At 41.9% G+C, this 13,686-nt stretch overlaps 1 protein-coding gene across 1 annotated transcript in view; it reads right to left on the bottom strand.

Annotated features, from left to right (window-relative positions):
• LOC106011747 overlaps window positions 1-11,119 on the bottom strand; it is an 18,739-nt gene extending 7,620 nt beyond the window's left edge. The window contains exon 1 of the mRNA XM_013082447.2: window positions 10,657-11,119. Within this exon, the coding sequence (XP_012937901.1) occupies window positions 10,657-10,721 (65 nt within the window). The 5' untranslated portion in view covers window positions 10,722-11,119. The remainder of the gene's footprint in view (window positions 1-10,656) is intronic.
• Window positions 11,120-13,686: the final 2,567 nt, after the last annotated feature.

Here is a 13,686-nt window from a genome sequence, read left to right as displayed (position 1 = left end):
TTTTTGGGAGGTGGGGGGTGGGGGGGGGGACTGACTAATTAGTATGCTGAGGTGAAGCTGGGGTGAGTTAGAAAACCTCGACTTGCTGCTTTTAAGCTAAGAGTTTAGACAGCAGAGGAAAAGAGAGTTATCGCGTTTTTAAAAATCAATTATATGCAAATGAACACAGACTAACTACACAGGGGTTTGATCTTGTCAGATAGCCGTCAGTAACAGGTTGCAAATATATTAACAATTCAGTAAGTAGACCACAGCTGTGGCTAATTATCATGACGTTATACTTATACCAATCGTGAAGGGAATGGAAGGTTGAAAAAACGCCGACAAGTTGCTCAAAGCAGAAACTTACGAACAGAAAAGGGGGTAAAATGGTTGGGAAGTCATTATAGGAGTACCTTCCAGCAATCTATCCTGAGTAAAACAAACCAAGAAAAAAAGAGGGTATAAAACTATTAGATTTAGGTATATACATAAATCTAAGTCATGCTGATGTCAAAATCAATTGCCAAAGACAAATTTATTGTAGCAAAAATTTGTAATAAACAATATGCCTATTCTCCCAAGTGCTTCTTTAGCAGGCAGGAATCATCAAGACCGTCACGTATATTATACAACATGATACAAGGTATACCAATCAATTACAACAACCTATTCTTGGAGTGCAACCTATTCTTGGAGTGCACAAGGCAAGAACGATAAATCTACACATCCTCACCAGGATGTGTAGTCAATTACTCAATTAATCATGACATCAGTTGACAACAATTTATACATAAATCTAAGTCATGCTGATATCAAAATCAATTGCCAAAGACAAATTTATTGTAGCAAAAATTTGTAATAAACAATATGCCTAAAAAGAGAGATACACTGCTCCGCCCAGCGCTGTGAGCGTATCCAAGCAAACCGTGCATAACAACAACACGAAAGTTTCAACCAAAGAATATTAACATGTATGGCAGTATCGCAAACATGCAGAACCAACTAAACACTGTTTTCTACAGTTAGGGTATAGAAATTTTAAAATGAAGCATAAAACGAGCCCATAATTCAGATATTAATGCTGGCAGACAACACCAAACAGAACATTGCTCAGTTCAAACAATTGGACCACATTAACATGTCCATGCTATATTTGTAAATCATAGGGTCAACATTAAACATCCGCAGATAAGATATTTCTAGTAAATGTCTCATTGGGGAATGGGTACGCATATCTGTCATAGAAAACCTCTTGAGTTTTCCACCTGCCTATTTGGCGTGTGATCTCTTGGTCATTACCCCCGCGTCGCCCCTGTGGGCCGAAACGAGCGGTGTGTGAACCTGCCATCTAGCCCAGCCTCCTCTATGGTTTCCTTCATTACTTTGCCTATTGCAGTCGCGCTCAGTGCGCGGTGAGGTGGGCGTAACGACAGAAGCGAGGGCCCGTCCCCCTGTGTCACGACATGTGTTCTACTCATGTCACTCCTGATGCACGCTATTGGGTCAACGAGCAGATTCAGAGCTGGGCGTATGAGCACTTCAAAACCAGTTCGATCATTGTCATTTTTTATCCTAAAAAACATAAGATTTGCTGACCTATCTTCATTGAACTGTATGTCTCCACGTGTAAAATTGATATCCGAAGGTCTGCACATAGAGCTAGCACAAACAGCAAGCAGAGCAATTGCCTTTTGTCTTAACCTCTTCAGTGACAACTGCAAGTTCTCACCCCAAGCCTCAAATCACGCTACAAAAGCTTGTATGGGCATGATGGGCGTGCGCCCTTTGCTTCTTGTTGTGCATGTTTTTACCAAAACTGAAGAGTTTTGGGAAATTCGAGCCCAAAGCTGAGTACAATTGCGCAAGGGCTGCTAAAATGGATGTGAGCATTGGTTCTGGCCTATCAGAGTGCTCAGCCTTATGACACAGAAATTCAGCTATGACAGCCGACCTTCGTTCCATTGAGGGGGGGGAATTCAAAGTCATTTTCAACACAAAACTCCTGAAACATAGGAATATATGTGTTATACAGTTGTAATGTGGAAGGTGCCAGCGACTTATGAAAGCATGACGCTGCCCTGTCCGACCAGCCAAGGTTGTTCATTAACTGCTCTTTCCACTTACTCTCCAGGCTAATAGTCACCAGTTTAGGTTCTTTAGGGGCTCTGGCCTTTTGGGGGGGGGGGGGAATGCAAATTAGTTTGCTTTTTGGTAATTTGAGTGGGGCGCACACACTTACTGTGAGCAGTTTTTGAAACCAACTCTGGGCTCGCCAGGCCGGCGCAATCAATGTGGCAACGACTTTGTCTGATATGATTTTGTCGATGACCTTATTCATGAGTCGAATTGGCGGATTGATATAATTGTTCCACCCTGTCCAAGACTGACTGAACGCATCCATCCCAGATGTCAGCGGGTCTAAAACCGACTGTTGTACAAGGGAAGCTGTGCACTGGACATGTTTGTAAACCTGTCTATAGAGAATGGTCCCCATATATTGTGTTTAGGAACTGGAACATCTTTGGATGCAACTTTCACTCGTGTGCCGATCTGTACCTGCTTAACCCATCTGCAATTGTATTGTTCGCCCCTCGTAAGTGTTGTGCAGTGAGTGTAATGTTGTGTTTTATTGCGAATGCCCATATGTTGGACGCTACCTCTGTTAACTGACGGCTTGGGCCTCCCATGCGTACCAGGTATGAAACCGTTGCCGCATTGTCTGACAGTATTTGCACTTTGCGACCTTTGATAACATCTCTGAAAGCTAGTAAAGTCAGATACACCGCCAGTATCTCTCGATAATTTGAACATCTTTTTGCAATGTAATGCGGCCAGTAGCCTTGGGTTTGATATTCAGTGTTTACAATAGTGCCCCCAAATCCTATTTGCGAGGCATCGGATGCGATTTGCATCACCGGTTCAACTGCCCTTTGTGTGGAGTAGGTTCGACCGTGCCACGCGGACAAGGAATCATACCACCATTCTAGGTCTCTTCTCGATGCTTCATCAAGCATCAGTACATCCTGCCAGGATGATCTTGTGCTAAGCAATCTATACACATTTTGTTTAAGTAGTTTAAAGGGTAAAATTGCTTTTGTCATAGAAACACACTGCCCACATATCCGTGCTATAAATCTGGCTGAACCGGTGCCTTGAAGATAAAGGCGTCTAATGTCTTTTTTAAACTTTTGGATCCTTTGTTTAGGCACCTTACTTAATTAAAACTGCATCTTTACACAAGCATGTTTCAATTATAAAACATATGAACTCCTTAGAAGTGGTAGGCTCCAAGTTAGATTTTACAAAGTTGATTTGCCAACCCAAATTCTGAAGCGTTTTAACCACAAAAGCTGTATGTTCAGTTATTTGAGTCTTATCACTTCCACATAGAATGAAATCGTCCACATATGCCAATATACGGAGTGCTTGTTCTCTAAAATACTGAACAATTGTTCGAATAATTTTACAGAAGAAATATGGGCTAAAGTTGGCACCAAATGGTAAAACAATGAATTAGTAGAAAGAATCGTTCCACTTAAATCCCAGAAAACTGTGTGAAATCCTTATGCACTGGAATATGAAAAAACAAACAATTCTTAATATCAAAAGTCACGAGGCTGTCTTTGTGTCTCACTATGTTTAACACCGAATTGATGTCCTCATACAGAAACTTCCTTGGTGTACAAAAAACTGTTCAAGTGTCTTAAATCAAAAAACAAACGATAAGGACCATCCTTTTTAGACACAGTATTCAGCGGTGACACAAAAACGGTTTTTCTGAGCATTTTTCCACACAATTCTGTTTAACAAGCTTTTGTATTTCCTTGTGAATGAATTCTCTCTCTCTTCCTTTGTAAATTTAGCATTAGAATGAAGATGCACTGGTTGGCTAGGTGGACTTGAACTACAAAAAGGGATTTTCACACCATTTTCTATCCAGTCTAACACTTTAACAGCATATGTAACCTTTCTCCACTCTGACAGTTTCTGACTGATCGACGCTCCTTCGAATTCAAAAGGCTCCATTCATGACCAGGAATAGTGCCGTCTAGTCATTCCGCATTGGTCCTTGGGACCTTTGGAACGGCTGTCGCGGAAACTGTTGGGCTCTGAAAACTATAAAAACTCCTGCCACTACTGCGCCAGCTGGGTGTCGTGTAGCGGTACCCTTGGGAGCCCTGCTGATGCCATTGTGGCCGACCTCTGCCCCTTTGGTTAACACGGTTGCTCACAGCAGACAGCTCTGCAGCTATTCTTATGTTTTGAAGGGACTGTTCTGAAAATGTGGCTGAATTATTCTCAATGTTACTAAAGAGCCTATAGGTTTCTTCGTCGAATGAACTTTTCACCACAATGTTGGAATACTCCCCTTGTAGGAACTGGGTCGAAGCTAAAAGAATAGTGAACAGTGCGTTCACATCTCCAGCCGATATGTTATAACCGTCATTTTCGTCCTTAGGCAGCGAAGATAAAACCTTCAATGCCGTTTTTGTAAATCTTGCTGATTTTGATAAGATTCTTAATGCGTGTTTGAGCTCTTGTTTCACCCCAACTGGGGAGTCATGAACTTTAAGCCAAGGAGGCAAGATAATTTTGCAACAGAGCCACGAATGTCCTCAAACTCCTTCTGAATGCCAGCAGCACAGGCTCCAATAGCTGTGGGGCTGTCATATGTTGCACTGTCCCTGACAGGGCTCGGGTCATGCCGTAACTCAGTTCTACTATCTACCTTCACTGATTTTTCAACTGCAGTTAAGCGATTGTCAAACGATTTCATCAAGTTTGTAATTGTTTCTAGCTGCTTTGAGATAGATGTATCTGTCACTTGTTTCACTTCGTCTGCCATTTTGTCTCAACATGATCTATTTTACACGTAACACTCTCCCCAACAACGCTACTCTCTGTGCAATACACGCCGCACAAAGACACTACTCACTACTCACGACTCACAGCACCGAGACAAACTGCAAAGCGTGCTGTTGGCCCGGATGTTGGCGCCGGTCAAACCCCAAGTTGACCAAGTGTGGCCATGTACACACTTAAAATAATTCAAAATAAATTAAAATGTCAATGTCCTGCAGCCAAACCTGAGTCCAAAACGATTGATTATCTCCTAGGACATTATAATTCACAATTGCTCATGTAGTTCACTCTCCATTAACTGCAAGACATCTTAAAATTCCCCCAAAAGTCGCACACTGACAAAGTGTGGCCTGCCTGCGAAAGTGCACAAGGCAAGAACGATAAATCTACACATCCTCAGGATGTGTAGTCGATTACTCAATTAATCATGACATCAGCTGACAACAAGCTACTACACTTACATAAGGTACTCGTATCACTCAGGGGCTACATTTTAGCATCATTCTAAGAGTACTTTCCGGCAATCTATCCAGAGCTCCCCAGCAAATAGGGCAAAGAAAAAGAAAATAAATTCATCCGAGCTCGGGCGACGCCTCGTTTATCAAGGCTCGTGCCATTCAGTGTCCCCCCAGGCTGCTGGTGAAAAGTTAGCTACTGGGAAAACAGAACAGTTTCGACTACTCCAGGTCAACGTTTGCGGCCTCGCAAACAAGAAAATAGAAATTTCCCATCTTTTGGACTCAAGAAAAATCCACGTTGCCCTATTACAAGAAACTATTCACCGTAACACAGACCCCTATATCCCAGGTTACACCCATTATACCTGCAGATGCCCTGACTGCCAGGGTGTAATCACCTACATCAGGAATGACATACAAGGAAAAGTTGAAAACATCACAACTAACACAAGAACAGACACCCAAAAAGCTACAATTTGGTATGCAGGTTGCAAATTTACAATCTTTAACATCTACAGCCCCTGGAAAGAACTGCTCTTTTTCATTTCTCCAAGAATCGATAAACACCAAAACAATAGTTGCAGGTGACTTTAATGGCCACTCTCCTCAATGGGGATACAGAACATACAACAAAAGCGGAATGGCCATAGAGGAACTCTGAGGCACAACAAACCTCCTTGTTCTCCAAGACAAGAAATCTACCCCTACCCTTCTACACAGGGCTCACAACACACTCAGCAGGCCTGATTTGACCATCCTTTCATCCGACCTCTTCCAAAGACACACCACAAAAGTCCTTGACGGCATAGGGAGCGACCACAGACCCATCATGACTTCGGTGTCGACCCCAAGCCAAAGTCACTTTGTACAAAAGACCAAGTGGAATTTTTAAAAGGCAAACTGGGAGCTCTACTAGACAACAACAGAAAAGCTCCTGAAAGATATTACGCCAAACCCCTCTGTTGATGTCTTCTGTGGCGCAATAACAGATTCCCTGCTCAAGGCTGCAGCTCTCTGCATCCCTAGGGGTTGCAGGAAGAAGTACAAGCCCATCTCGAACGAGAACATCGAACAAGCAGTCCAAGACAGAGAAAATGCTCGTAAAACTCTTCAAAGCAATCCTACAACAGGAAACAAAATTAACTACAAAAAAGCCTCAGCTAAGGTCAAACAGACAATCCTCTTGGCCAAAAGAATCAAATGGAGCACCACAGTTGCAGACCCTGACCTACGTAGAAACGGAGCCAAAGCATGGTCACTTCTCTCCAACTTGTGTGGAGAAAAGCGCCGAAATAACCCAAAACCCATGGACACAGAGGAAGGCACCATCGTAGAAGACCAAAAAAAGGCAGAAACCTTCAACAAGTTCTTTGCTTCTATAAACAAAGCTACACTCCACACTGACCAACAAGAGACTATCTGAAAAGATTGAAGGAGAAAGAGCATGCGCCAAATGCGAGCATCTCTCTCTTTGAAGATGACTTCACAGTCACTGAGCTCAACAGGGCAATGAAGAAACTGAAGCCCCGCAAATCCCCATGACTAGAAACAGGTAAGATCCACACTGAAATGCGTGTCAACCTCAGTCCCGTTGGTAAGGGTTATATTCTCCAGCTGATCAACAAGACGTGAAATGAAAACACCATCCCCAGAGCATGGAGAAACGCCACCATCACACCCATTCTCAAGAAAGGAAAACGAAGAAATGAAAAGCTATCGACCCATTTCACCAACCTCATGCATCGGGAAACAGGCAGAGAGAATGGTCAACCACCGCCTATACAAGTGGTTGGAAACAACCGGTGCCCTGGACAGCAACCAATCAGGATTTCGTGCGGGCCAACGAACAGATGACCAGCTCTTCAGGCTCAGTCAGAAAGTCTTTGGTGGCTTCCAGGAAAAGAAGAACACAGTTGCAGTATTCGTTGATCTCCAGCAAGCCTACGACAGGGTATGGAGAAAAGACCTCCTATGGAAAATGACACAGACAGGAATCCACGGGAATCTCTACAAATGGGTGAAGACCTTCATTACAGACAGGACGATCCAGACCAGAATTAACAATGGTGTGTCATCCAAAGCTGTACTGTAGGAAGGCCTACCCCAGGGTTCCTCTCTGAGCTGCACACTTTTCCTTGTTTTCATCAACGACCTGCCTGAGATACTGAAATGGGAGAAGGCCCTATGTGCCGACGACCTAGCCATCTGGCATACAAGTAAACAAGCTGGCATCAGTGCACGGCTTATACATGAGGATCTAGATAGATTCAACAACTACTGCTGCAAGTGAAAACTAAAAGCAAATTGTACCAAGACAATCTACACCGTCTTTTCAAAAAGCCACAAAGTTGCAAAGCAAAATCTCACCATCTCACTTGCAGGAAACAGACTAGAAAAAGTTGAAGACCCGACCTACCTTGGGATCGAGCTGGACAGACAGTTTTCACGCAAAAACCATATATGGAACCTGAAGACCAAGGCCAACAAGAGACTTCACCTTCTCAGACAACTGGCTAGCACTTCATGGGGAGCGGATAAGGATGCACTCAGACAGCTATATGTTGGCTATGTACGCTCTGCCATGGAATATAACCTAACCTTACAGACAATCTGCAGCAAACCAACTCTGAGGTCTCTTGACAAAATCCAAAATCAAGTTGTACGATTTATCTCCGGAGCTTTGAGTGAGATCCACTCCAACTGCAGCTTGTGAAATCCATACGAACCTGGAACCCTTGGACTTGCGAAGAAATGCAGCAGTTGTGAAGATGAGTGAGCGCTACAAAAGACTAGAGAGAAACCACCCAAACAGGAAAATAATTGAACAGAGACGACCAAAGAAACGGATTCATGGAAGATCAATACTTGACACAGTCACTGAACTAGCAGAAAAACACCATCTTCCATGTAACAGAGAAATGCTGAAACCCTTAAGACCAGAACTCCCCCCAAACACTAACATCAAGAATGCCAACATCAAAATTTCCTCAGTGAAAAAGGAATGTGACCCAGTAGAACTGAAGACAACAGCTCTGAAGACAATTGACTCCTACCCTAGTGATTCAATTCATATTTACACAGACGGGTCAGCCTTCAAGGGAACTATAAATGTAGACTTTGGGGTAAGAATTGAACATCCTGACAAAACATTCGAAGAGCTATTTGATGCATGTGGTACGTCTTGTACAAATTACAAAGCTGAGGCCATCGCCATTGAAGCAGCAATCCTCCACCTGACCAACATTTTCATAGTACATCCAAACAAAATCAAGAACACTATTCTCTTCACAGACCGAAAGTCAGTACTCCAAGCTTAGGAAAACTTGAATTTCGAAAGCCCAGCCTGCCTATCCGTGGCTCAAAGAGTCAACACCTTCATACAGACCTATGCCGTCGACCTGACACTACAGTGGATACCTGGCCACAGCAACATTCCAGGAAACGACAGAGCAGACACCCTTGCCAAGAAGGGAGCATCACAAACACAACCTCACAACCCAGTATCACAACAGACAGCCAAGAACATCATCAAATGCAACACTAGGGAACAGTGGCTGAATGGATGGGCAATGGGCAAAACTGGAAGAACTGTATTTGCACACATGACAGCCCCCAACTCTAAAGATGCAATAAGTTCCCTGAGTAGAAGAGAACAGGTCACAATCTTTCGCCTGCGAACACAAAACACACCACTAAGTTCTTACCTTAATAGGATCCGCAAGGATACCCCACCCAACTGCCCGTTGTGCGACTGCCAGGATGAAACAGTACCACACCACCTCTTTAACTGACCATCACTTTGCGACCTGCGTAGCAGCTACCTACCTGCCTCCCCAGACATCGGAAATACTCTATACAGTGACAAAGCACAGCTGATTAAAACCTGTAAATTCTTTGCCATATCGACAGACCGAAGGGCTAGAACCCAAATGGCCGCTGGATCGGAAAAGTAAAAAGTAAAGTATCCAGAGTAAAACAAGCCAAGAAAAAAAGAGAGGGTATAAAACTATCATATTTAGGGTTGCTACACTTACATAAGGTACTCGTATCACTTAGGGGCTACATTTTAGCATCATTCTAGTTTTACTCGATGTGTCAGGGAGAGGGGGGGGGGTCAGAGAAAAACAAACCCATTTAAGCTCCTCCATCCTCCCAGCGATGGTTTGCACTGTCGTGTCTTTTTTCGTACAATGTTTCTCTCAGTAAACACTCCACTTTAGGTTTACAGGTAATTCAACTCGGGCAAAGTATATTATTGAAGTTGTCAGCGGTTTCTATTCTTTCTTTTTAAAAAAATTATAATGTGTGTTTTACTCCTCAATCGACACACTTCAGATCACTTAGGGGAGAGCTTCGACCTTACGAGTCAGGGCCAACCTGGGCTGAGAGGGGAACAACGACCTTGTCGAAAGACGGAGGTACTAAACAAATTCTTACTGTGCGTGAATCGAATTCGGGGCTTCTTCAGATGACAATGCAGATGATAGTGATGATAAGCTTTTTCATTTAAAACATTGTCAAGACCCTGGAGCTGGCCAAAAGACATGCATGCTTCGTCTATCAGTGCAATAAAGTTCTTAACGCAGTTAACAAAAAAAAAAACAACAACAAACAAACAAAACACACACACACACACACACAAAAGCAAAAAAACCAACAACAAAACACACACGCAAAAAAACCAACAACAAAACACACACACACACACACACACACACACACACACACACACACACACACACACACACACACACACACACACACACACACACACATGCATTCCAACTTTTTAAAAAAATTATTCAAGAAATAATGTTGTGGGCATGTAAGAACTTCTGTGAATATTTGAAAACGTATGTAGGCCAATGTAAACTTGTTAAGTAATAGTAGATGTTTTACACCACCACCCCATCCCCAAAAATGACTGCAATTTAATTGATATCATTTTTAAGATGCGAGCTGTTTCGACTCTGTCTGTCAGGGCCAACACGGGCTGTAAGAGACACAACGTCCCAGCAGAAAATATGAGATACACAATACAAATTCTCCTCAAACGGGAATCGAACTCTTGTCTTTTGCGTGCGACAACGAGGCACCTAACCGCTGCACCATAAATGATGGTGTAAATCCCTGGTGCAGTTTTCCTACAATAATACATGATAAAGTAAATGGAGGAATAAACGCATAATGTAAATACAGTTTATATATAATTATGTCATACCATATTATATATATTATTATGTATAGTATAGTTTAGAATAGTATATATATATATATATATTTATGCATGTTTAATGTATACATATAATAATATATCATATAATATAATACATAAATAAATAAATCTTCATACTTGACATAGTAGAAAAATGGCTTTTTCTTCTGCTCCTCCTCGCCGTCGTTGTTTGTTGATGCCATTGCGCTTCAAAGAATAGAACACAGGTCTTGGGAAGGATACGTATCGCAGAGATACCAAAAGGCCTCATGTAAACACACTGAACCTTGAGTTTTTCCAGTCTTATTTATACGTGAGGATCAAATTTCACATACAGTATAATTACACATGTAGATGAAGACTAATTATGTATAGGCCACATGGTAACGTGAGACGCTCCTCTCGAAATGGGAGACAGGTCGTGCATGGATAGAACTTGTTGACCAAGCCAACATTATTATAGCAAGTCGTAATATGTATTAGTATTAGGTCGATAGTGTCTTCGATCTCTCTATCGTAGCACATACGTGAGTTAGAAGGTACTCTAATGTAGCATGGGAGTTTGATAAAGACAAATGGTGTGCTCACTTGACCTTATACAGTTGCGAGCGCCGTTGAAAGAACCCTACCCCTCCCCCCCCCCCCCAAAAAAAAAAGAACAAACAAACAAAACAATAACAAAACAAACAAAAGACAGTTACGAAAGTGAGAATTTTGTTAAGATTAACAATCTAGAATAAATTCTTCAAATTGATGCATTCAGAATAATATTTCCTTCGGGTCTGTCCAAAGTCTGGAGACCCTAGTAAGGATGTGCCGGTCGTTTGATCGGCATAGCATCTGACACAAAAGCGTTTTTCGTCTCTCTGCCCTCTGCAGGTGATACGTGTGTCCGGGACTTCGGGAGGTGTGTACAATACATGTATCTAATTAAAAATAACTTCATCTCTTCAGAAGAAACCCGAAAACTTTGTGGGGCCAAATTTGGGCATGATACTGTTGAGTTTGTTGTGTGCTTGTTGGCTCCAGTGTTCCGCCCTCAAACTGGAGGTGATATAGATCTAATGCATCTTTCAAGTTTATTTTTGACGATATATATAGCCTTATATATATATATATATATATATATATATATATATATATATATATATATGTGTGTGTGTGTGTGTGTGTGTGTGTGTGTGTGTGTGTGTGTGTGTGTGTGTGTGTGTGTGTGTGTGTGTGTGTGTGTGTGTGTGTGTGTGTGTGTGTGTGTGTTATTTACAGTGGCGTCCAAAGAAACGTAAAAATGTGTTCAACCCATCATCGTGTTAAAGCCTTTCACTACCCACTCATGCAGCACAGCAATTAAAGCTAAATAAATTATGCATCATCTGACACATTAATATTTCATCTACCATAAGTAAGAGTGGCCCGAGATATGGTCACTCAATAATCTTTAAAAATTTGACTCGGCAAAATTCTGTGAAATCAAGTATTGCATATCAAACAAATGGAGACTTTTAAAAACAAAAATGATATCATTACGATAGTTTGAAACGTATTGGAAAAGAGAACAGTCACATATACCACACAGAGCATGGACTCAGCATTAAATGTGCTCATTAGTATTTTGCTTAGGAGACATTATTTTTGTGTAGAGCATGAACCTGTCATTTGATCCCAAGTGTCACAGAGTTGCAAACAAAGCGTCTGAACTGGAAGCAAAGTTGCGTTTCTTCAGCTGCTGTTTCATGGGGTTTCCACATATCGGTAGGAGTCATCGGGGCTATAATTTACTGATGACAACTCTGTCGTTGGTATGATTTGCTTTTCCAAGAATTATCTAAAGCTGTTAACCATGTGAGAAGGTGCTTAAAGAAGTCTACTTGAATGGCACCATTACGAAAACAAGGAAGCGACATGAAGTTCCAGTACTTGTGGCGATGTAGTTATCTAAATCCCGCCATCCGTTGATACTCACAAACGGGGCTTTGTTCATTCCAGCCAGACCACCCCAAATCATGGAAGTTTTATAAAGTCTGTTCCTCAGTGACAGATGATTATGTCAAAAAATGTAACACGGTTCATGCTCAAAAGGGTTAGTGATAATTGTCCACGAAAACAAAGGCTCGTAAACAAAATTCTGACGAGCACATTTGATGTTTAGCCCATTTGAAGTATCTGTATCTGCTCTGCCTTCCAATCTGTCTGAAAAATATCATAGTAAAACATTATCAATTGAAGAGCACAATGATATTCTCCATTCTTCTAAAAAGCAATACATGTACCTTCCAATATAATCGGTAACACACTTTTACGTTCCTTTGATTAAACACAATTTTGCCAAGCATGATTTTTTTTCGGGTTAATTTTGAGTAACCACATCTCGAGCGACTCTTATTCGTAAATAAAAAAAATTGATGTGTCAGGTGATGCAAAATTTATTTAGCTTTAAATTGGTACATGTATGCATCAAGTGTGGGGAGTGCAAGGCTTTAACTTTAACAAGACAATAGGGGGAATACATTTTCAAGCTTCTTTTGTAAGGCACGGTTTATAATAATATACAGTATGTATGTGTCTGAACATCATGCGCGCGCGCGCGCGCGCGCGCGTGTGTGTGTGTGTGTGTGTGTGTGTGTGTGTGAGTGCGCGCGCGTGTGTCTGTGAGAGGGCTTGCACAAACGGAACAAAAACGAATGCCACAATTTGATTAATTAACCTTTAGGTGTTTATGATAGGCATAATTTTCCACAATCGAAACCAGCTGCCAGCGAAATGACGTTCCTAAAAAACCAAGAAGGTAACAGTGCATACAAATTAATTATCTTGAAAGTTAATACCTCATGTGTTTTGTGTTACACCTAGCGTAGGATAAAGCGTTGGATTGAGGCCTAGTTATACATAAAAAGTTAGGTGAACTTATACTTATAGATAGACCTCTATATAATTCCCCACCCGAAAAAAAAACCCCAGAAAGAAAGCAAGCGTATAGGTTTAATGCCCTATCAACCCTAATAGGTTATTGAAGAGGGGTGGCCTCCTTTTGTATTGTGTAATGTAACGTCCGTCTCCGTCAGGACCGAGTCAAATGGGTTGAGAGCCGTGAAACCGTCACAAAACGACCCGGGTTCAAGAACTCCCTGTCTGGGATGCGAACCAGGGCCATCCGATTAGTCCAGCAAG

This window comes from Aplysia californica, unplaced genomic scaffold, assembly GCF_000002075.1.
Source record: "Aplysia californica isolate F4 #8 unplaced genomic scaffold, AplCal3.0 scaffold00008, whole genome shotgun sequence".
NCBI classification, from domain to species: Eukaryota; Metazoa; Mollusca; class Gastropoda; order Aplysiida; family Aplysiidae; genus Aplysia; species Aplysia californica.
This window is presented reverse-complemented; position numbering and strand designations above follow the sequence as displayed.